Source organism: Myxocyprinus asiaticus, chromosome 44 (assembly GCF_019703515.2).
Source record: "Myxocyprinus asiaticus isolate MX2 ecotype Aquarium Trade chromosome 44, UBuf_Myxa_2, whole genome shotgun sequence".
NCBI classification, from domain to species: Eukaryota; Metazoa; Chordata; class Actinopteri; order Cypriniformes; family Catostomidae; genus Myxocyprinus; species Myxocyprinus asiaticus.
Genome location: NC_059387.1, coordinates 22,487,339 through 22,513,304, shown reverse-complemented (window position 1 = coordinate 22,513,304; position 25,966 = coordinate 22,487,339). Strand labels below are relative to the sequence as shown.

General features: G+C 38.3%; 1 protein-coding gene across 3 annotated transcripts in view; it reads left to right on the top strand.

Moving 5' to 3' along the window:
• Positions 1-25,966, top strand: part of LOC127434765 (catenin delta-2-like) — a 426,842-nt gene that overhangs the window by 230,418 nt on the left and 170,458 nt on the right. For all 3 annotated transcript variants that reach the window (XM_051687724.1, XM_051687723.1, XM_051687725.1), the window contains 2 exons: positions 532-1,105; positions 9,332-9,523. In XM_051687724.1, the coding sequence (XP_051543684.1) occupies positions 532-1,105; positions 9,332-9,523 (766 nt within the window). The remainder of the gene's footprint in view (positions 1-531; positions 1,106-9,331; positions 9,524-25,966) is intronic.

Sequence of the window (25,966 nt, the reverse complement as noted above, 5' to 3'; positions counted from 1 at the left end):
CTTTGGATAAAAGCGTCAGCCAAAATGCATAAATGTAAATAAATGAAGCAGATCTGTAATTAAAATTATACTTAACTGTTAATTAAATGTATGCTTGTTATGATTTCTATGCTGATAAATCCACCACACAGGAAAAAAAATAATAATAATCTTTTTATTTTCGCTTATTTTGGTGAGGTAAGTGGCTTATTTTGGTCTTGTTTTTCCAGACCAGGTTGCTTGTTTCTCTTGCAAGATCTGGCAACACTGCAATTGGTATTTCACCCACCCATTAGCTCAGAGTACTGTCATTTAAACATTAAACATTCTTTTATTTTGTTTGTTACCATTTGGAAAGGAGGCTGCGGAACTTCTGAACTGGGATAACAAAATACAGTTTTTGCTCAGAACGAATCGAAATGAAAAGCATTTCATTTTTAGTCCCCAGTATATACAGTAGAGTACCTCAGTGCACACACAGTTGGACTAAAAGTCACATAATCCTAATTTTGATTACATCTGTCTTTAATAAACATCTTACTCTTCTCACAGGTAACATCTAATCGTGCAGCCCATCTTGCGGCGGGCGACTCCGCACAGACCCAGAGCCATGGCAGTGCCCTGTTGTCTGATTCCCAGCATCTCTCTACAGCATCCGGGCCAGGCCTGTACTATTCCAGCTCTACTCTGCCTGCCCAACGCATCAGCTCTCCCATGAACTCAATGCAGTCCACGGCAGCCAGCGGTTCCCCGACTAAACTGCAGCGTCTGGGCTCGGCTTCTGACACACCCGGCTACTCCACCATCCAGCGCCTGCCCTCCTCTTCCTCCTCAGCCTCCCCAAAACCTTCACCTGGGAGACTTGCGAAATCCTACAGCAGTAGCTCACCCATCAATGCGGTGGGAATCGGAGGATCACCCGGTACTCATATTTCCGGCTCCCCTCTTCGGCTAGCGTCTCCACCCAATAAAGCCTCGCCCATTTACCAGCAGCTGCAGTCTGCAGGAGTGTCCACTTACGCCACTCTTTCACCCACCAAAAGGCTGGTGCACTCGTCTGAGCAGTACAAAATATCCCACGATCTCTACGCCACTGCCACTCTACAGAGACCAGGCAGCCTTGCTGGTGAGTAACAACTTCTGACCTGCCTTTGGCTGGGCAACTGGGAGTTTGGGTCAGAGCAATAACAAACCGTGTGTCAATGGGGCCTTATTAAAGCATAGAATATTTTCAGGCACCCAAGAAAACAGTACTACTCAATTAGGTGATGTAGTCTGAGAATGTCAAGAAATATTTAGGTTTCTTATGTAAGCCTCTTAGTTAGATTGCATTCAAGATAGCAGCAACATCAAGGGTAAAGTAGACTAAAAACACCAAGAACATCGACATGCAGTCAAACACGGTGAAAGATGGAGTGCATGATCACAAGGTACTTTCTTTAACAACAATGAGAGTGTTTGTGGCAAACCGTGTGAAACACCCATAATTGATTTCCTCAGAAGTTGAAGAATTTCAGAGTTTGAAGAGGGCTGCTTTTCATTCTGTTCATGGTTGAGAGGTTATGTAACCTTTGCTTGTGTATATATGCTTGTATTTTCTGATGTACACGTCTACCACTTAAACATACTCAACTTTTTTTGGAGTCTTTGCTTTATTGCCTCTGACTTTGAGAGCACCCTAATGAACGAACATCAAAGTCAAAACATCAATGGCTTCTCATTAAATTAGGTAAATACCCATGGGAACCAAGCAAATAAACACGACTCTATGGCAGACTGAAAAATTTGATGCTCATATTAGTTTTCACATAGGAGGCTCCAAGGGAACTGCTTTGTTTCTTATACATGCTTTCCTTACTCTTCCCTTACTGATCCTTACATTCAAACCTTTAAGTCAAGAGACTTGAGATATTTCTTTGAAAAAATGTAGCGCTTTGATATGAAGACTTGTTTTTTATCCACAGCTGCACATCAAAGAGGTGCTATAACAATTAAATTATTGAGTCATACACTATATGCAGCTATGATTGTAAAAAGTGTTGCTATTTTTTAATTGTAACATGTTACCTTTCTACGTAATTCTTATCTATTCAGAAAATAATCAAGTCTTAGGCCAGAAAAGACAGGCTTTCATAAAGACTCCTGAATGCTTAAATGCTTTCAAACACTAACGTTTTTGGTTTAATAGATTAGTTAATTGCTTTAGCTTGTTAGTTTTCAATTTTCATTTACCACAGTGTTAAGTCTGTATTCAACAGTCTGCTTCTATTAATTAATTACATTCCACAATGCACTACTCAGGCCGTTTAAAGAGCCCATATTATGCTAATTTACAGGTTCCTAATTTTATTTTAGGGGTCTACTAGAATAGGTTTACATGCTTTAATGTTCAAAAAATACATAATTTTTATCATACTGTACATCACCGCTCCCCTCACTTCATCCTCTGGCTGAAACGCTCTGATTTAGCTCCTGTCTCTTTAAAGCCCCCCTTTCCAAAAAGACCAGTCTGCTCTGATTGGTCAGCTGGCCTAGTCTGTTGTGATTGGTCAACCGTGTAGAGTGTGTGTCGGAAATGTAACGCCCCTTACCATAACCGAGTTTCAGCTCCCGAGTTTTCCTGAGCAGTTCTGTAAACACTATTGTAACTACGGCAACAGTGGCATCGGTTTTTACCATACCAGCTCTAGTCCGAGTCCAATAATGAAAGTTTGTAAGAACAAGCTGACGACCTGAACCACCTTCGCAAGCATGACTTGAGCAGGACGTTTCACAGTGGTATATTTTTATTTTGTAGCTTTCTTACAAGTACACTGTTGATTATTGTGAACCTAACAAAGCTTCAAGTAAAAGATACGTAGTGCATCTAAGTTAGTCATCTTTTGCTGGAACTTTTAGCCAAACTTTTTTCGCCAGAGCCATGAATGGAGAACAGAGGCTTACTCTCGGTTGGTCATTACCGGCAGTTTTAGAGAGTTAGTGAGCAAGTTAGCCGTGGACTACTGTGGATAGTGGCCGTAACATTACAGCTTGTAATTATATAATTATATAAGACTCTTGAGATCTACCATTTTGTTACACAATTTTATGTAAAAGCCCACAGCTGAATTGTAAACCCTTACCAAAACAATAACATTACATAGCAAGTTAGTCGAGCTCTACCGTTGATTGCAGACATAAAATGACCGTTTGTAAAAATAAATCTCCAAAACTGATCACTATTCATGATAGTAAAAACTACAAACAATCTGCATAATTCTATACAATTGTAGGTAAAAGTGGACCCGCAGCTGATTAGCAAAACTATTTAAACACAATAACATTAGCTAGCAGGTTAGCAGCGGCTTACAGCAGTGCACTGGGTGTACACCATAGTAACAGCATGAAATTCCGCCTTTGAACTCTCAGTAGCATATAAGTCCACAAATAATCAAGCATACTTACAGGTTGTGATCCTGAAGCGCTAGATTGTCCCAACAAAGTGGGAACTGTGCCATCTTTCAGGAGTAACTGTCTTGAAAATCCGGCATTGATTGTGGTTATACTGCTGAGGAATAGTGGTAAATATAAATTTTAACCACTGGTTCTTCAATTCGTCTGCCTTTGGAAGTCCAAACAAAGAGGTTTTGTTTTTGCAGTGAAGAAAATAGCATCTTCTCGACATGGCGAAAACACTAACCCAACTCATCCTTGCCTCGCCTATAATTACCTTTGTTTTAGGGTAGGTCAAAGTAGCCCTCATGGGGGCATTATGCAAATGTGTTACATAGTGACATAGACACTTTACGGAAGAAATGGCTGGACTACAAACCAGCCGTTTCTTGTAGTTCTTGAGCAGTGAATGTGGGAGAGAATAACTCCCTTTTGCGTGGACTTTGTGCTTTGTAACTTTGCAGACCTTTTACATGCCCAAAGAGCTATGTTACACACTAAAGGAAAGGTAAAATCCCAAAAAGCATAATAGGGCCTCTAAGTCATTTTTTGTGCTGCAGGGGATGATGCACATTTTAAAGGGATAGTTGACCCATTTTGTCATTTATTCACACTTATGTTCTTTCAAGCCTGTATGACCTTCTTTCTTCTGTGGAACACAAAAGGAAAATGTTAGTCAGAATGATATCCTCATGACACCTTTAACTTTCATTGTATGAAAAACATTAATGTATGCAATAAAAGTGACTGGTGACTGAGGCTGTCATTCTGACTAACATCTCCCTTTGTGTTCCATGGAAGATAGGAAGTCGTAAGGGTTTGGAACAACATGAGTGTGAGTGAATGATGTGAGAGTTAAATTTTTGGGTGAATTATAATTTTAACTAACCAGTGTACAGTATAGATATCTTTAATGCAGTAAGCCACAAAGCAGAGCACAGCTGCATTCAGAGCAGGGACCTCTTATCTAAATCACCTGTTCAACAAGCTGATTCTGGACCTGTGTGGGGTGTTGTTGATTGTGACCCTATATTACCCACCACATTGTCAGCCCTTCATCAGACCCACTAAGGGAAACAGGCACACAATGGGAAACAGCAGGCCATTGCCAAACTGTCACTCATACTCCTGCTGAGCCATCACCAGCACCGTCTGATTAAAGTCCAGTGTCCTATAGCCATACACCTCCGCCAGTACCCGTACACTAGAGGTGAGGGGGTTCGATATTTCAAAGTATCGCAGTAATTTACCAAACAATACTATAGCAATATTCTAAAGATAAGAATTGATGATTTTAGTTAGTTTAGTTTTTAGTTGAATAAATGTTTTCTCTGTACACTAGAAGTTGGGGGCCGGGGGGATCAGTATTGCCAATTATCACAGTATTTTACAAAACAATACTATAGTGATATTCTAAAGCCAAGAATCAATGTTTAAGTTAGTTGTTTTTCCCAAACACTAGAAGTAGGGGGAAACATTGATATTTCAAACTATCGTAATATTTTACTGAAAAATAATGTAGTTGAATTCTAACGGCAGTGATTTTGTTTTCCACGTTTTTCACATTCATTTTTCTCAGAAATAAAAGAGACTACACAGTACGCAGAGCAAGTGTATGAGAAGACAAAATATACTGTGGCATTGGTTCAACTAACTTGATTATTTCTGTTTAACTAAAATGCAGACTCAGAACGAGCTTAGAATATACTGTAGGTCTATAACGTATGGACACTGATGGTGCCTGTGCTCTACGATACTTCTGTGACTTTGCGATCTAGTAATTCATGAAGTTTAGCACTTGTTGCGGAAAGCACCAAAGTCTAATGTAGGTGAATAAGAAGTTGGCAAAACATTGCAGTTTATGTCAGTTTTGAATCACAATACACTAAACATAAAAAATATGCATAAAATAGCACAAATTCACATAACATTAAATGTAACATTAAACATTAAAAACATGAGGTTGACTAATTGAAAAAAAAAAAAAAAAAAAAAAATAGGTTAAGTATTCATTGCAATGGGCATTAAATCTCTTCAGCTCTCATCCTCCACAGTATTTGTCATGGCAATCCACTATGCTCATCATGATCATAGACACGGAATGACTGTTGTGTGTGTTTGTTGTGTGTGCATCAGTGTCATGACCCCGGGCGGACACATCACAAAGGTTCTGACCTGTTCCAAGCAGTGTCCAGAACTCACACGGAGCTGAATGAAATGTAGAATCGGTAAATGCATTAATCGCGATTAAGAAAAATTTACGCAATAAAGGTTTTAAAACAATCACATGCATTGACACGTTAATTTCGAGAGCTCTAAGAAAACTATTATTGTATCGCTTTCCAGATATCACAATAGTTTTGCCAGATTCCTGTTGATTTCTACCCCTACCATGCACTGGGAACCCTTGTGTGCTTCAGTTGCTGATTACACCCAGCCAAGGGGTGAAAAACCAAGCCCAGTCCAAGCCACCTGTGTACTGACCTAAGGCTGATCAGATTTGAAGGCTATTACATAGTTTAGATGGTAAGGGAGAGGATTTTTGATGGTATTTGATGTGTTTGGTGAGCTTGTCTTTCATGAAGTACTGTAGTATTTGGCGGATTCTTGGCGATGGGCTGATGATGTGTGTCATTAACCCCAGAGGCCATACGAGAGAGAAGAGCAGAGTTGGAAATGAAGGAAAGCTTCTTAGTAAGAAGTCTGTGATGGAGTTTTATAGTGCATGTGTTACTTCTGCAAAGCAAAAACAAACACAATATCAAGACAGAAAGTACTTTGAAGTGATGAAATGCTAGAGTACACAGCATTTCAGCACAGAAGACAGAAATATTTTCCTGTCTGACTTGAGACGAAAGGGTTAAAATGACTCCTGGAACAGCTGCAGATGAGCATAGAGCAAGGCAGTTGTCCTGGTGGAAATCAAATTTGAATCTATAGTCATTATTCCTTAAGGACAGCTGACAGATTACACAGTGCAAAGCCTATTTTTAGATGCCTGAAGTGCTATTAACACTTTCCCTGTGATTAGACAGTGGAGAGGTACTTCAGAATGCTTGTCTAATTTGTACCAAATGTGTAACAGGTGTACAAACCAATTTATTCAGCAGGCTTTATCAAAGGATTGTGGATTTCTTTTTTAGATTTGGTGTTTCGTCATTAGGTGAGGAGGGAGTGTGAGGGAAGATCGAATGGATGTTACCTGTGACTCCTTGCAAGCTAGCAGCTCTGGGGAATGGTTTTGTATAGGTGACTGTCCAGGAACTGCTGACCTGTCAGTCCAAATTGTCCACCTGGACAAAGAGTTTAACTACTAAATTGGCTGTGAAAAGCTGCGAGTCTCCTGCAGTGAGCTGCACTGCTTTCCTGCTGTCACAGAAGCTTGTAAACACTTGGAGCTATTGGCGACACCTCAGACAGTCTGTCTTATATCTGTTGCCCTTTCTCTATCTCTCTGTTTTTGTGTGTTTCTTACATGTCTCTTCTTGTCCTATAGGTTGTCTGTCAGTCTTGCTCAGTTAGCCCACTGTCTGTCTCTCAGCCTGTCTCTATCTCCTTGTCTCTCAGTGTCTTTCAGTATTGATCTTTTGCCTACTCAACACTTCCATCAAGTGTTTGTGTTATCTATAGGACTATCAATTTAACATGTTAATTTAGTTCAGTTAATCAATCATCCCCCCTGACTAACCAAACCACACTTTGTCTACAAAACAAACAATATACAGTGTTGACTTCTAAAGCCACTTTTTGTAATGGCTATTCGATGATTTACTCATCTTCCACAATAATGTAATGTCTTTTAAATAATCTTCATTTAGATTTGTTTCTCAGCTAATATTGATATACACGATTGTTTGTGATTAGTTTGATTAGTTAATCAGCATAACCAACATATCATGTAATAATTTGATGACATTTTGCACAGACTCTCACACTGAAATCGGAAACGATAGGTTGACTTTTCTTTAGCTAAAATCGGTCTGTGCTTACCGAAAGTCAAAACATTGTCCCCAGTGACCAAAGCGGTAAGTGTTGTTGGGCATATGGGCATGTGTGAGCTCCATTTTCCGGGTCTTTCATGCTGTTGACGCAACGTGCTTTTGGTCGCACCACAGGGGAATTTTCACACACTTGAGCCAATGCAACAATGTCTGATGGAAGATGGCGTTTTTCAGTGAGTCGGCATAATGTGACTGATCCTAGTATACTGGAACTCTCGGGAACAACATGTGACCTCCCATGTGATCATGTTGTTTTGCAACTAGGTCTCATAGAATCACATTTCTGTACCTACATTTTTGCATAATGATTTTTACGTGGCTCTTATCGCAGCACTTTCCTGGTGAAATGAAGAGGTGCTAAACAACAATAATTTTTTATTCACTGTCACACAAAATCACCAGTAAAACTACAGATTATCAGTTCAGAAACACTACCTTTTTACCCTGTTCCACACACAGTGCTATCTTATGACATTCAAACACTTTTACCATAGTGCATCACTTGTAAGGCGATACATTTTGACGTTTTCATCACATAACCAACTACATTTGCAAGCTTGTTCAAGCACGATCAGATTGCGTGTTTGCCGAAATGATTGAGTGTTGCACTTAAAATGCAAAGGACCAGGGAACAAGTCCTGAACACCATGTGAGTCGACACATGAGTCGAAAGTGTTATAGAAGCACTGCAAAATTATATCATTGCTTCAACAATTGTGTTTTTTATGACACATTTGCTTTTTATGACTCTATTGGTTAGGTTTAGGTTGAAAGTTAAGGGTAGGGAGGTCAGTTGTGTTGTTTTAAAACTAGAAATAGTATTAACCTTAAAATGCTCATCTGTTTTTCATCTCACATTTGCTTTTTATGACACTTTTGGATAGGGTTAGGTTAGAAGTTTAGGGTAGGGAAGTAGGTTTAATTTATTTGATATTCGATAGAGCATTAACCTTAAACAACTTATGTTTGGTAGAAAACTTAACTCTCTTTTAGCGCCACTCTGTGGACTTTTCACCTCAGAATTGCCATAATACACGTAAGGAACCACGTAATATCATTTTGCAAAAATGTCACCACAGTCTTGTAATTTAAAAAGATCAGTCTGATTTTTTTTTTTAATCGACTGACAACCAAGTTCTCATTCAAAGTTTTATTAACTGAATCACAATGCAATAGATCTTTTCAGAGGAAAATGTTACTTCTCAGGTTGGTAAGCAGAGAGAGAGAGAGAGAGAGAGATGCCTACATAATGTTATCCTCAGAAGCAATAGTGCACCAGTGCAATTGCTGTGGTTTGCAATTAACATGCATTTGCTGTATGTATTTTGTTAAATCTGGCTGGTTTGAGGAAGCATCTCCGCTCTGTGACTGCTGATTGTTTGCATAGCTGTTTACAGTAGTACATCTCTGTCATTCAGTGAAAAGATTCTGAACAACGTCCAAGGCTAAAGTACAATGACATATATGTGTATATATGTGTGGGTGTTTGACATCCCTGTAGGCTTGTGTGAAGCCGAGGTATATGGAGTGTGGATTTATAGGAGTATGTGAGTGAATGTAGAGTAGCAGTACTCTACCTTTGCCTTTCATCTATGTGTATATTTCACAAACTTTATCTTTTTATGGTATCCTTGCCCTCTGGAGATCCTAGCATGCACTTTTGATTGGAAATGGAAGGAAGTATCGACTAATGTGCTCTCAGATGCCTTTGACATTTTTTTGATTGCCAGCTCTGGCCTGATAGCCAACAGTATATGTACATTTTGGGATCAGTATAATGATCCCAGTTCATGTAATTACACTGCTGTATTGCTGTTGCCCATTCATAAGGGACATAGTTTGCAAAACTATTCTTTTTTCAGAGTAATTAAAAACATTACAAACCATAAAAGAAATTACATCTTTTGCACCTCTCGCAGGATCTCGTGGTTCATACAGCAGTCAGCACACCCACCTGGGTCCCGAACTGAGGCCCCTGCAGTCCCCCGAGCATCATATTGACCCTATATATGAAGAAAGAGTCTACCAGAAAGTCCCCATGAGGAGCTTGAGCCAGAGCCAGGGAGATCCACTCCCTCCGGGCCATACTGGAACCTACCGGAACAACACAGGTAAAGTTTACCTGCACCCTCTAGCTTTGTTCAAAACCTAGTGAGATTTATACTGAGGCAGCATTTGCATTTTCAATGTGAAGGCTGTCGTAAAATGGAGGCAACTTCATGCCGATTTATACATACATTGCTGCCTGAGTACATCTATTAAGAATGCATATTCATAATGTATAAGTTCCCTGCAAGTTCTAGCTGAATGGATTTCTGGGATGTTGAATTGTGGCTCTTGTGCTCATTACCGCTGTATTATTTTCATCACACTGGTTTGTTAGACTGATTAAAGCTAGATGTTACTTGTAAAATGGGGGACCTCAATTAAACACTCTGAAGCACGAATCACTATGTAGCCATGTCTGCCAGTCACTCAAGTTGCACAACCATACAGAAATAGCCTGTAAAAGTAGTCACAAATTGCTGTTTGACATTTTATGTGCATGTAAGACTATGAGGTCCCTCTTTGAATGTGTTAAGAACAATGTATAGAACGTTTGTTAAAGCAGCTGCTTAGAGCATCTTTGATCCCCCGTCCCACAAGGGCTGCTTGAAGTTACTGCATGGAGGCGAACTGCATGACAAGCGTAGTTTAACCACCTCTGAATTGCACACCTACGGCATAGTTTGAAAAGATATATTATAAATTATATATGGTGTAGATAAGAGAAGAGAGAGATTGATCAATAGAAACTTCATTTTTCAGAAACATACCATGTTAAGCAGATGTTTAAAAATCGATCACAATTCTCTGTGCAAGTATTACAATTAAGTCATCACTGGCAGGCATGGCTGGTGCTGGTCAACTATTGCTCGAGTTGATCGTCTGACGGGAAGAGTGTTCCGTGACTGCTATTGTGTCCTTCATTAATGTATAATGTATAAGATGTTGCCCCCTATGTGGTTAGTGCCCTACGCAGACAACGTAATCTGCATATAGGGAGTGGCAGCCATGCTGACAGGTAGATTTTGAATGCCAGTGGGAGATTTTAACATTTCAGACTAGAATTTCTTAAAAAGGGGAATTTCTTAAAAAGGTTATAAAATCCCAAAAATACACAGCAAACTTGAGACTGAAAATAACTACAAAACAAAGTTTGAAATAGTTAGAGTTGAAAGAGTTGAAGAGATGAAAGTGTTTTGAGGTTTGTACATTAAGAAAAAAAAAATGTATTACGTATTTCAGTGCAGTACTTGCATTGCTTAATTACAAATATTGGTACAAATAGGCTGCATTGTCTCTCTATTTTCATTGCTTTGAGCAATTTAATATAGCAAACAAATCATTTAAAACAGAGGCACTGCAGTTGCACCCTGATAATAAACGGGCATTTTCCATTCAGCGGATTTCAGCTTTGGCTTGAGGTGACTGCAATTCTATGATATAGCGTTCATTTGTTTGTGTTCAAGGTCGGCTCCCTGATGGAGTCCATGAGAGTAGGAAGCAGTTTACAAAAAGTCACTAATGAGGATCTATCTTGTGTTTGTTTGATGTTGCATCTTACACAAGTCTTATTGCTCACTCTATCTGTGAATGCATTGACCTTAGTTTTCTTTGCTTTCTCTCTGTTCTGCTTTGCTCTCATCCTTGCAGCTCTGTGTTCCTTCCTTTTACTAAGTGGCTCATTAGATTCACAGATGAAGTACGGAGCTAATGACGACATTAGTAGTCGTCACAGATGCTGTGTTAACATGTAGCAGCTCTGTTCTCCTTATAACAAGTCTTTCACTGGGTGCAAGACATTGGGTGACATTCACTAATAACTGCATACAAGTTGCATGCTTACGTAAGCAGAGAATTGTTTTTACGGCAAATCTTGGTGATATGACCCGGTCCTTGACCGATTTTGTGAGATTTATCCAAATAGTGCTAATATTGTGCTGAATTTTTTGTTTTTTTACACATAAGCTACTATCATATAGGGGGCCATTATTTTTACAATAACCGTTTATTTAGCATGGTACATTATGAATTCCCTCTAATGCTGATTTCGGTTTAAGTGCCTTATTCAGTCCGGGAATCAAATATGATCTTGCACAAAGCTCCAGATAATGTGAATCTGATTAATCTCCTCATGGCCTTTCATTCTGCTGCCTGCACCTTTGCAGAAGCCCTTATACATTTTCAGCTCTGAAATTCAAACTTCATAAAGTTAATTAGACTTTGTGTGAGAGGGAGAGGCAGAGCGGCATATGCGGCTAAGAATGCGCTGAAAAGACTAATTTTGGAACAGAACAAGGAATTAACGAAAGCTCAAGGGAAGTGCTCTATCAAATGCTGCTGGAGCTTTCCTTCTCACATCCTAGTACAACCATCCACAGAAAGAACACCAAAGTAGTGAAGTTTTGCAATTTGTGTAGAATTCCATTATAAAAAATAACTAATGTGAGGGGGGTTAGAAAGGAATACAGGAGGACTTTTATTTGACTTCAGTGGAAAAGAAAACTTCAGTTTAAGACCCTGAAGCAGCACTTGAGGTTGAAGTGGAGAAAAATGGGAGTGCATTTCAGCCATCTCTCAGCCATGGTAAAGTGCAGTTTGAAGCAAATGCACAAAGAGTGGAAAGCAGTCATTGGACATGGATGCACTTCCACAGTCACAGGGCGCTTATACAGTATTTACTGTATCAGTTGAATGACTCCCTAGATTGCAATAAAATAAATCCATTTGACAACCACCAATGATATTGTTGTTATCAGACCATGAAAACTAGAGGTGTGAATCAGCATGGACCTTGCGATATGATATTCCAATGTCTTGGTTGCGATGCAATAATATTGCCATTCTTTTTAATCAGTGTATTGTTATTCTAAACTGTGATATATCACAATCATTTACTCACTTGTTTCTCATTCATCTTACTCACTTGTCTCGTTTCATTCATCTTTGTTGGATTTCGGTCCTTTGCGCAACAAGTGCTGAACTTCCTACTTCTTATCTGCACTATTTTTAAATAGTTTTTTTCCTATGTAAACATGCGCTAGATGGACGTCTTTTGCTGTTGTTCAGCGTCTCATAGTTCTTTCAGAGCCTCGCACAGTGTCTTGCATGTTTTTATACACCTGCGTTCTGTTTCAATCATTGTGCTGCATCTAGAATGCATTTGTTTTGAATGGTCTCTTATGCTGCAGTTTGTTTTATCTTATCACACTGGTACTGGTACTTATCACAATGGTATTAATGTAAAATATAACAAATTATTATTATTTGGCTTAGATTGTGTGTTGTGAGGTCAAATATTACAATATATATATTTTTTTAATCAACATTCCCTCATGTCCCAAGCTGCCCTCAAATCTATAATACCTGCACATTTTACAAAATTATGTAACATTTCGGTTTTTGCTGAGCTTTCAAAATGTATTATTTGCTCACTGTATACACATGCATAATTTGTGGATATCAGCAATAGATTCCACATTGAGGGGGGCCCAATTTAACTGTTACCTGAAAATAGCAGCTTGTTACTGATATTGTATAATCACTAAGCCATTAACATGATGAAACACCTCAAATATTCTCTCGCTGTTCTTTGGGGAATTGCTCCTTATGTGATACACAAGAGAGAAAATTCACAGGGGAGCTCTGGTCTCACCGGCAAATACAGCATCAAATCTGAATTTGTAAAACGGACGGAGCGTCTTTATTCTGGGATGCTGAATTAAATCGGAAGTACCTCTCTGTTTATTTCTGCAATTTTTTTGTATATAGGTTTTGATTTGCAGTGGGGTTTTTTTTATGTTATCTTAACCTCCTGAGGCCTGATCGTGACTGCTGTGTGCATTTTTTTGATGCAGTGCACTTTTTTGATTTGTAACTACAGATGCGGCCTTTGATAACGCATATTTTTTCATGCGCCATCAGGTAATCAATCACATGAAATCATTCAACATACTGCAAGCGGGCTTCTTAGAATTAAAATACATGTTTTGTAGCTCTCACAATATCCAACAGGTGGCACATGAAAGACTTGAGGAAGAGCTCATGCCCTCTTTCAAGTTAGTGACAGGTGCTGGCAACCTCTTTTGTGAGTGTGTCATACAGTATCTCATGCACATTTTAAACAAAGTAAACCTGTGTTAAAATATTTGAGATATTTCAAATATTTTTTTTTTCTATTAACATTTTTTATTGATTCAAATAGTCGATAAAGAAAAACAAAACAATTATATATTGAATCAACATTTAACTCCCTCTATTACCCCTCCCCCTCCCCAATCACCAACCCCACCCGACCCCCAACGAACATCCCCGTGGTGACACATAGGTACACACACACACACACACACACACGAAAGTAATAATAATAAAAAAAAGAATCATATAATAATCATACACATCTAAAACTATGCCTCTCCCTTCATACTATGCCCCCCCCCCCCCCTCCCAAAAAAAAAGAACTCCAAATAACTGCCCCATTTCCCATCAAATGAATCCCAGGTCCACAGCCTTCTATATGACACCTCCTTGAAAGCAGCCACCCTCCCCATCTCCGCGCACCACTACCGAAATGAGGGCACTCCAGCCGACTTAAAACAATCTGTCTGCCTGTCATCACACTAGTCAGAAACCAATTTTTTATGTGTTTATCCCCTATTTTGATGACCGCCCCATTGCCTAAAATACAGAGTCTGGGGCAAAACGAAACCCGTGTGCCCAACACGTCACATACAAAACTCAGAACCTTCAACCAAAATTCTTGGATCTTAACACACCCCCAAAAAACATCATCTGATTGACATCGCCAGCAGGTGGGTGTGTCCTTAAGACCAATACAATCTAGAGGGGGTCCAATAGAATCTATGTAAAATCTTGAATTGCATAAGGCGCACCCTTGCATCTCTAGATACAGACTTGATGTTTTTTAGAATCCTATCCCACACTCCCTCCTCCAATACCAAGTTTAAATCTTTCTCCCATAATCACTTGATAGAAGTTAAAGCTCCATCCCCAGACTCTGAATTAGCAGGGAGTAATACACTGATGCCTCATGACCTTTTCCAAAAGCAGTAATCACCACTCCCAGAGTATCTGCCATTTTAGAGGGGTGTATGCTACTCCCAAAAATAGTACAGAGCAGGTGGTGCAGCTGTAAATACCTAAAGAACTGAGATCTGGGAATCCCAAAATGTTGAACCAAATTTTCAAAGGATCTCAACACTCCACTCTCATATAGGTCACAGAGCCTATTAACCTCCCTCGCAATCCACTCTGACCAGCAGAAAGGGGACTTATTAATACATCATTTTGGGTTCATCCATATGCAACATTTAAATAAATGTCTGAATTAAACACTCTGGACACTTTTGTCCATACCAAGTGCAAAAGCGAGATAATGGAGAGTAACTTAACTTCTCCGAATAATTTGATAGAAAGGCTTTGCAATGGCAAAATAGGGGCAAGAACTTCCTGTTCAATACAAAACCAGGGAGGGGCTCTCTCAGGTGGAAGCAACCAATAAGCCAAATGTCTGAGACCGAATGCATAATAATAAAACAAAATCTTGGGTAGGCCTAGCCCACCTTCGGCTTATGTAACTTATTGAAATTAAATCTGGGACACTTACCATTCCAAATGAAGGACTTCGCTATGCTATCAAATTGCTTGAAATAAGAGAGGGGGACATCTACAGGGAGAGATTGTAGCAGGTAGTTGAATTTTGGAATACAATTAATTTTAATAACATTAACCTTCCCAAACATAGATAAATGTAATGAAGCCCACCTGCCCACATCGCTCAAAAACCTTTTTATTAAGGAGTCAAAATTAACTCTGGGAATAAAATGGCCAAATACTTAATGTCCTGTTTGGGCCACTGGAAGACGCCCGGCTGAAAAGCCGTCACTGTGCAGTACGCTGTCAGAGCCAAAGCTTCGGATTTAGACCAATTGACTTTGTATCCTGAGAACTTAGAAAAGGAATTAATAATTCTGTGGAGGCAAGGCATAGATCTAGTGAAATTTGTTTTGCTCAGTCGTCAGTTTGGGGAGTTCTAATGGTTCCAGAAAGTTTCTAATATTTTCATCAGTAGATGAAGATGTGGAACTATAGAGATCAAGATATAATTCTTTAAAAGCATTATTAATATCAAAAATATTTTGATTTTTAAGTATTTTTGCTTGGAGTTAAATATTTTAAAGTGATTAATTTTAAACCTGGCTGAATTGTTTTACGAATTAATAAAAGGACAAACGCTGGCTTGTAATTTTGGTCTAGGATCATCTTCCCCACCTCAAATTCAAACTTTAATAAGTAGTGAGAAGTGAAAGGCTGACTCTAGATCAGTGGTTGTGGACGAATTCATCTTACATCGCTTGAGTGGTTTTGGCCGATCGCTGCATCCGTGCGATCATGGACACGGAATATGTCTTTATTTAATACTTGTTGTAAACTGTGAAACGATTTAATAAATGGTGCAAGTCTTGGATTAAAGCATGGGCTATAGATTATGGTAGCACTGAAAACAAGTTCATCACAAGTTTGTAGAGTTCCTTTTTTAATTTTATCCATTCACATTAAAATCAATAATAATCCAATCAAACTCTGAACGAGCCAGCACTGAGATGTCTTTGGTGGAAATAAATTAGTTAGACACATCCTCAAACTTGTGAAGAAGACTCTCTCCACTGGATTTTATCTTCGCTGCATGACTTGTCGGTATGGACCACTGGCGTATTTGATTCAAGCGGTCCAGATGTTTCGATTTTATTTTGCTTTGAAAAATTCTTTTTAGAAAGCAAAATAAAAAAACAGCCTACACATGGAAAAATGGTTGCTATATTTATTTAATTGTCTAAAATACAAAGCACTTTTGAAATATTTATGAACATTTCTGGGTTATAATTTGCCTAGGTTGAAGTTATATTGATATGTAATTGTATGCAGCCTAATTGATGTTTGTAAAGGTATGTGACACTAGTATCATATTAACATTTATTTATTGTCAAGGGCCTAAATGTTATAATGAAAGTGATCAGATAACATTACGTGTATATCTTCGTATAGCTTAAAAAATGACATTCACATTGAAAGCCATAACAACTTAAAAAAATTAAAGGTACATGCTCAAGTTTATTATTACACCTACATTACAAGTGTAGGTGTGATATTATTAGGGTCTTGGGGTGTAGGTTCAGCTGTAGGTGTGAATAGTCCCTTTCTCCATTAGGATAGCCTAATTCCTGCAAGGAAAGTTTCTGATGCATATACAGTACCTTAGCTTACATTAACAATGGAATAGGGTACATTATAAATTTAACTTCACATGTCTAAGTATTCAGCATTACTGCCTATAATGTTAATATTGTGTTACAAAATCGTTTTTAAATAAACCAGCTTTTTTTGCTGGAATAAAACCAGTTAACTTGACTGTAACACATTAAGCTCTGGGGTTTTAGACAATTCAGACTTGGCTATATCTGCCATGTGCTGTCATATAGCCTATTGTACATGTAAATAATATTGCATGCCATATTTTTATTCCCTACACAGATGGTTTATTTAAATCTCAAACTGCATATGTGGTATAAGAAAGGGAAGACTCTCTTTCTCTTAAAACAGTGGTAAAGAACCGCCAAGTAACTGTAATAAAAATAATACTAACAATATCCACTATACAATATAAAGTAAAATAAACATTTGACACAACATTAATGAACAGAAATAAATTATCTTTCACACACGTGTGAGTGTGGGACAGAACGTTTATTTGCAGTCTTTGTATGGTGGACTTTAATCATCAAAGCTCAGGTAAAATATCAGGACACCAGGAGTGCAACTACGGCATGACACGCAAACATCAGCATTCTATTGCGATCAGCAGCATCTAGTTTAAAGTTTTAAGAAACTTGACTGTTAGACACAAGTCAATCACAAGACTCTTGTGGTAGTAGATGCGCGAGACGATGATAGAAATTCAGTTTTTATCCAAATGTCTTGATTGCAGATCTGTTGTTTGGATGTTCATAAAGAGTAGGGGAGAGCGGGTCACACACTAACGTGGGGCTACTCACATAGTTCAAACGTTTCCACACAGACTGGTTAGATGAAACTTAATTTGTTTAGATAAAATGTGTTTTCTTCCTGGTCATTGTTTTGAGTAGCAGTAAAGCCATGTTAAGTGTTTTAAAATGTCCTTTGAACTCCATAAACTGGAGCATAATAAAATCGAGCGCTATGTAAAGCATGTATTTATGTATCAATATAATCAGAATGTGCATACCAAATAAAATTGCTTTTAGTGACTGAATCATTAGTGGTTTATCAGCATATGCACACACAATAAAAATGTCTTGTCCACATTTGACGTGTATTTATTTATTTATTTTTTTAAGAGCAAATAGTTTTAGAGCAAATAGCTGATTTTCTGTAAAGCTGCTTTAGAACAATGTGTATTGGTAAAAGCAGAAATAAAAAATGTAAGATAATGATTTGACTTTATTTGACTTATGTTACAATGTTTTTTTCTTGCTGAAGATACTCCACTCACTAAACTTACTAGTGCTGATTGTGAATCTGTACATATCACATAACTTTCAGGCTGTTTATCTTCCACCCACTGTAATGCCAGGGATAAAGCTATCAATTCTGTCGTAAATACCGATATATGATCAGTCACTCTTTTTGCTATTTTAACTTTGTGCTGAGGAATATATACAGCTGCTGCTGTTCTACCAGATTTTGGGTCTTTTGATTCATCTGTTTATATTTGAGTCATGTTGTTATATGCTTGATTAATGTATTGATGAACAATTATTTTCAATGGCATATTTAGTTCCTTATTGTGTATCTCTTTTTTTAAATATAAGTCTGTTTCTGGCATTGGGTATAGCCATGGGAGTATAGTTGGAATTATCACAGAAGGAGCTACTTCTATCTCATTCAGCCCCATTTCCTGTGCCTCCTTATTGACTATCCAACCAAAACTTGTTAATCTTCCATATTCATATTCCCAACAGTTTTCCAGTACCTTTTTAACTGGATGACTTAATTCATGCCCTTTAACATTGATCCAATATCTCATTCTCAATTTTCTCCTATGAATTTCTAGAGGCATTTCCCCCATCTCCACTTGAATTGATGACACTGGAGATGTTCTAAATGCTCCGCAACTTATCCTTAGAGCTTAAGTCTGAACTACTTCGATTTTTTTAAGCCATGTTGTGGATGCAGAACTGTATATCAAACTCCCATAATCCATTGCAGATCTAATCAATTAGGGTGACCATATTCTGGTTTCAAAAAGAGGACACCTTTTTTTTTTTTTCACCGGGGGGGGTGTAATAATAGGGTTCAAAACAGTGTTACTATGAATGCAAACTTTAATACAGTGAAAAAGACACTCTATTAGCATAACATAAATAAAAATTTCCAACATTCTTTTTAATGTCCATGTACTAAAATTAAATATTTGATGCCATGAGTGTACCTTCATTTAATATTACTATTATTTTGAATGGCCATGGAAAATGAAGCAATGTGATGACAATTTTACCTGGGAAAATAAGTAGTCCGTTAATTTACCTGATGAACTTTCACCTTTTGCTGACCCTTTATGCTTCGCAGAGCTAATGTGTGCTTCTAAATCACTTGCACCTTTATTAGCAACTGACACATAAGTGCCAGCTTTACATGTCATACATTCTGCTTCCCACGGATCTCGACCTGGACGAAAGCATGGGAATTTTTTGTGCAAATCTTCTGTAAATTTGCACTTTCGTTTGGGAATTGTTTCCACTCAGCCGTCATTTGCTGCTACTGTCAAGCAACTGTTTGATGCCGAACACAACAGCGCTTCACACGTTCGCAGAGAGATTGACAGGCAGGAATTTGGCCAATAGTTGCTGCAAGCCTCTTATAATCGACCAATTGGTGTGCGAGAAGGCAGGACTTAAAAAGAGGGGTTAAAGCAATGCAAATATGCACGCACACACAATGAAGTATTAGACCAGATGCACATCATAATGCAACTAAAGCCGAATCCCGGACATTTTCGCAAATTTAGAAATCCCGGCCGGACGCTTTTTTAAGGTCCGAAAAAGAGGACATGTCTGGGAAAAAGAGGACGTATGGTCACCCTAAATCAATGGATTGTAAATTCTTCTTAGTGATTGTCTACTAGCTCCCCACCAGCCAAACACCTCATTACATTTATTCCTTTATTACATTTGTCTACCAACTTTTGAATGTGTACACCAAATGTCAATTTTGAGTCCATCCACATACCTAAAAATCTTATTACTGCTACTTGTTCCAGCTCTTGTACATACATTTTAACACTCACTTTAGGGTTTTTCCTCTTTTTTGTGAAACAAATGACCTGCGTTTTCGCAACTGAGAACCGAAAACCCCACATATTTGCCCAATTCTCAACCTTGTTTATTGACCCCTGCAGGCTCTACACTACATATGTCTCATTTCTTCCCCTCTTCCATAATGCACCATCATCTGCGTACAATGATCTACCTACTCCCATGTCTATTTGTGAATAAATATCATTGATCATTATATTAAACAATATTGGACTGCATACGCTACCTTGGGGAGTTCCATTTTCTATAGAATATATTTGTGAATATGAAGTCCCAACTCTTACTTACAGGTGCATCTCAATAAATTAGAATGTCGTGGAAAAGTTCATTTATTTCAGTAATACAACTCAAATTGTGAAACTCGTGTATTAAATAAATTCAATGCACACAGACTGACGTAGTTTAAGTCTTTGGTTCTTTTAATTGTGATGATTTTGGCTCACATTTAACAAAAACCCACCAATTCACTATCTCAAAAAATTAGAATATGGTGACATGCCAATCAGCTAATCAACTCAAAACACCTGCAAAGGTTTCCTGAGCCTTCAAAATGGTCTCTCAGTTTGGTTCACTAGGCTACACAATCATGGGGAAGACTGCTGATCTGACAGTTGTCCAGAAGACAATCACTGACACCCTTCACAAGGAGGGTAAGCCACAAACATTCATTGCCAAATAAGCTGGCTGTTCACAGAGTGCTGTATCCAAGCATGTTAACAGAAAGTTGAGTGGAAGGAAAAAGTGTGGAAGAAAAAGATGCACAACCAACCGAGAGAACCACAGCCTTATGAGGATTGTCAAGCAAAATCGATTCAAGAATTTGGGTGAACTTCACAAGGAATGGACTGAGGCTGGGGTCAAGGCATCAAGAGCCACCACACACAGAAGTGTCAAGGAATTTGGCTACAATTGTTGTATTCCTCTTGTTAAGCCACTCCTGAACCACAGGCAACGTCAGAGGCGTCTTACCTGGGCTAAGGAGAAGAAGAACTGGACTGTTGCCCAGTGGTCCAAAGTCCTCTTTTCAGATGAGAGCAAGTTTTGTATTTCATTTGGAAACCAAGGTCCTAGAGTCTGGAGGAAGGGTGGAGAAGCTCATAGCCCAAGTTGCTTGAAGTCCAGTGTTAAGTTTCCACAGTCTGTGATGACTTGGGGTGCAATGTCATCTGCTGGTGTTGGTCCATTGTGTTTTTTGAAAACTAAAGTCACTGCACCCATTTACCAAGAAATTTTGGAGCACTTCATGCTTCCTTCTGCTGACCAGCTTTTTAAAGATGCTGATTTCATTTTCCAGCAGGATTTGGCACCTGCCCACACTGCCAAAAGCACCAAAAGTTGGTTAAATGACCATGGTGTTGGTGTGCTTGACTGGCCAGCAAACTCACCAGACCTGAACCCCATAGAGAATCTATGGGGTATTGTCAAGAGGAAAATGAGAAACAAGAGACCAAAAAATGCAGATGAGCTGAAGGCCACTGTCAAAGAAACCTGGGCTTCCATACCACCTCAGCAGTGCCACAAACTGATCACCTCCATGCCACGCCGAATTGAGGCAGTAATTAAAGCAAAAGGAGCCCCTACCAAGTATTGAGTACATATACAGTAAATGAACATACTTTCCAGAAGGCCAACAATTCACTAAAAATGTTTTTTTATTGGTCTTATGATGTATTCTAATTTTTTGAGATAGTGAATTGGTGGGTTTTTGTTAAATGTGAGCCAAAATCATCACAATTAAAAGAACCAAAGACTTAAACTACGTCAGTCTGTGTGCATTGAATTTATTTAATACACGAGTTTCACAATTTGAGTTGAATTACTGAAATAAATGAACTTTTCCACGACATTCTAATTTATTGAGATGCACCCGTATATGGTCCTATAAAATCAAAAGTCTTTGATCCAATCATACATCTTTCCTGAAATTCCCATTTTATCAAGTTTCATTAACAAACCCTCCTTCCACAACATATCGTATGCCTTTTCTATATCGAAAAATACTCCAACTATTACCTCTTTATTCACTTGAGCCTTTCTTATTGCCGCCTCCAAACTAATTACAGAATCCATTATGTTCCTCCCTTTCCTGAAACCACTCTGGTATTTGGAAAATAACCCTTTTTCCTCAAAAAAATACATCAGTCTCCCAACTGTGACGATCACTTCGTCACAACTACCAACCATTTTAATATAAAATTTAGCTTCATAAATTCTGAATCTATGTACTGATTACCATGGTACCATGTCTTCCAGCCATGTTGAGTGGTGCAAACATCATCTACCTTTGGTCAGATGTTAGGAGTGAATGCACTTGACTGCATAGGAAAGCTGTAGGATGCTCCCTTGCTCCCTATTTAGTGAATGACTTGATCTCCAGTGTGCTGTCTGTCTGCACTGGCTCAGAACAGTTTGAAATACACCTTATTTTCATCAATACTCCATATAAAGCGTCTGAAAGCAACATTTTGGATGAACCTATTGATTCTCAATGTGATAGTGCACAGTGAATATAGGATTTCTAAGGGAAAATAGTCATAAAGTCCACACCCGTGGTCATTATGTTTAACAGCGTGCTGTTTCGTGGTAAATCGATGACATTTTCAAAATGGCATATTGAATGAAAACAGACTCTAGTCTTTGGCTCAAACAGGTTTCAATGTAAAAACATAATGAGATTTCTGACCAGATGTCGTTTTTTTGGTGTTTCTCCCAAAGACAAACTCCGCTGATATCGTCGCCATGTTGTTTTGTCACTCAGTGCATCAAACATTTAGCACTTTAATGACAGCCCAGAGTGTCCTGAACTAAGATGAGTCGGTTTAAATTAATTGAAATTATGTATAGCGAAGACAAAACACAGTCCACGCATGAGGATGTGGCGTCACACAAGGTTAATGTTCTTGGATGCTCCCCAACAACCAAAAGAACCATACAAATTCAAATTCATCATATTCAGGGAAGCAACTAGATGATTAACATTTTACTTAAGATTGTTAAATTCAAATAGAAGTTTCTTTGAGCTGTAATATATCATTTAGTGCACCTTTGAAGAATGTGACCTGAGTTACAAAGATCTAGAAGGTATTTCTCAAGCAAGAGTCAAAAATAGTAAGGACTTACGCTAGAGCTGGGTGATTTTTTTTCCGATTAATTCGATTGTAAGTTTTTGATATGATTTTGTGTTTTTTTAAATCGTGGAATCGAGGTTTTGCATAAAATATTAGCAGACACTGTAGTTAGACACACTGTCATTCCACCACTGGCTGAATATAAAAGAGAAAAACAAATGATCACAGCACTTGGTGTGATCTGATAAGCTGAACATGTGTGGAAATATGCGTGGCTGCACACTCCAACGTAACATAGGTTAACAACACGGAGACCAATATAAAAGCCGGTAATATTTCCAGTACAATTGTACACAACTTACACAGAACATAGTTATTGTTTGATTAAGCTGGTGTAAACATGCATGATGAATGAAGTCTACTAAAAATCACACGTTGGTAGACTTCGTCCATCATGCATGTTTACATCGGCTTAATCAAACAATAACTATGTTCTGTGTAAGTTTTGTAAGTCATGAGGCACTAAGCTAAATTTTTTGAGATGTCAACAGAAATGTATTTGTTTATAACAAAGTGTTAGAACATATGTGACAGTTATGGGTGCTTCATATCAAATCAAATAATGTATAGACAAATGGGAGAATCATCTCCTTTTACCGTGATGATTCAGATAGATCACTAATTATTGCTTTGTTCTGTGACGTGTTTCAAATAAACTGCATTTATTGCCAACATTTAGGAAGCGAAGCGATCATTTTGACAAATGCCGATATTTACATTTAGTCATTTAGCAGATATAATTTAATTTTGCTGCTCTGCTCAGCGTGTACTGTTAGAGTGGGCCACGTGCTCACAGCACTGACTGACGTCTTCATTTTAACTGAGATTTTGCTTCTTGCGTTTTCAACTACAATGAAATTTTTCTGATATCTGGACTCTATCTGCAGGTGTTTATGGTTAAACAAATCGATTGATATACTAAAAATACTTTCTAGATATTGATTTCTAGACAACTTTCAGATGGATTTGTTTTAGATAAAAAGTAATACCTAAGTTGGCTTTAAGGTATTTTGTAGTTTTCGTATTTTATTCTATTATTTCTAAACATCAGTGTTATTTTATATAAATTAGATTTTAATTTATTTTACTTTTATGCTGTTGACAACTTTCTTGTGCATTTCTGTTACACACCTTTGTTTTCTATAATGAGAAAAGGCGGGTATGCGGAACATTGTTATGGCCCATGCACGACACGTACGGGTTAAGCCGTTGCGCACCATCTCCAGGGCGCGAGCGGGGTCCAAGTTGGGGTGGCAAGTGGGGTGGCAAAGCTCACTTTTAGGGTGAAAGCTGCCACCCCGTGCCACCCTTCTGGCCTCGCCCCTGCATAATACACATAATGTAAAACAATTTATTGGCAGCACTTTCAATCCCTTTAAGCATTCTGACTAATGCAAATATCTGAACCACACCATTTGAATTTATATTTATTGGCAGTAATCTTGCAACATAGTATTAACAAGTGAAAATATCATTAAATCAATAAGTCAGTGTAATATTAGAATTTACTCTATTTACTTTTTTACAGTAATGGGCATTACTGGTGTTATTTTGCATCTGTGAAAAAAAATTAAACAACAACAAAAATAATCTAGCTCTGTTTCTAAAACTACTTCCTCCTCCTTTTTTCGGCTGACATCACCAAACTCTTATTTTTCAAACTCTCACTTCCAAGCACCTGTATTATTGATACCACTTTTCTTGACCTAATCAATTCCCGATGGATAAAATCATGTCCCACCATAAATTTTTCTTGTTGAATATCATGTTTCACTTGGGAATATGTCAGATTATGGAAGTAATATGGGTTGAAAACTCATATTACTTCTATTGTATTTCATTTCATATTGGCTTTAAGCCCATATTGACATGTAAGCAAAAAATAAATAAATAAAGAATGAAAGAAAGAAAGTAAAAGCAAGCACTATAAAAGGTCTAAATCTCAATAAACCTAAACCAGTCCTCACCTATTAGAGAGGATGTTGAGATCTCCTGGGCTCATATGCAGTCTCTGCGTTGAGTCGGTAAATCACTTGAACAGTAACAGTTTGAGCCAGTTGCAAGCCCAGTTTAATGCCATCCTGAGAATCTGGCCTCTGCTCATCTCAAGCATGGCTAATGAGCAATTACACGCACACACACACACACACACACACACACACACACCCCGTCACGAAAACACTCTGCCGAAGATGGATGGTGCTCATAACTTACGCTGAGGTGCTGGCTGGGAGACACAGTGGCAGCGTTTTGATTCATGCGAAACATCACCTTGCATCTGCCTATTTGCCTCGTCCCAAGGATGCTGGCAGTAACACGGGTGATATTTAAAACCTAAAGGGATGTTGTGCTGTTACTGTGCCATATGTTAAGCGCTTTAACACACACATGAGCTCTGAGTGAAATGTCATGCATGTGTAGAGTGATTCATTCATGCAAACATGGCAATGATGCAGATAAACATCTCTCAACAAGCCAAACTCAGAGGAAAAGTCCCAACATGAACAAGTCAGTTCTTGAGGAAAAAGAGCATGAATGCACTGCTCTTGAAAGAGTCCAAGCTTGCTTCAGAGATTTTCTTAAAGAGTGATGCGCTAAAATATAAAGGAACACGTTTTTATTAAAACTGTCACCAAGCAAATTCCTTAAATGAAAAAAGAATGTAATTTGTGCTTCACTAGCACCACCAAATGGAACAGGTTTCCTGTGTACTCTCCTCATCTGCCAGTGGTTGGACTAACTGATAGTCCCACCCCAAACTCACACCACTGGATGAGCCATTGTTGATGTGTCGGTCTGGTTGGTGTTTTAACTCGGCTGGAACATTGAATTGACAAATCAGCATCCAGGTATAGAACAATTTGTTTCTTTGATGAAAAATAAACCACTCATGCAGGTGTAACATAGCAGAAGCACAATTGAATGTGAACTGCTCAGACCGACAAGCAGTGTTTGAAATTGCAGCGCATTACCAGCGGAGACAACAGCTAAAACACGTCATGTAATCTCATCC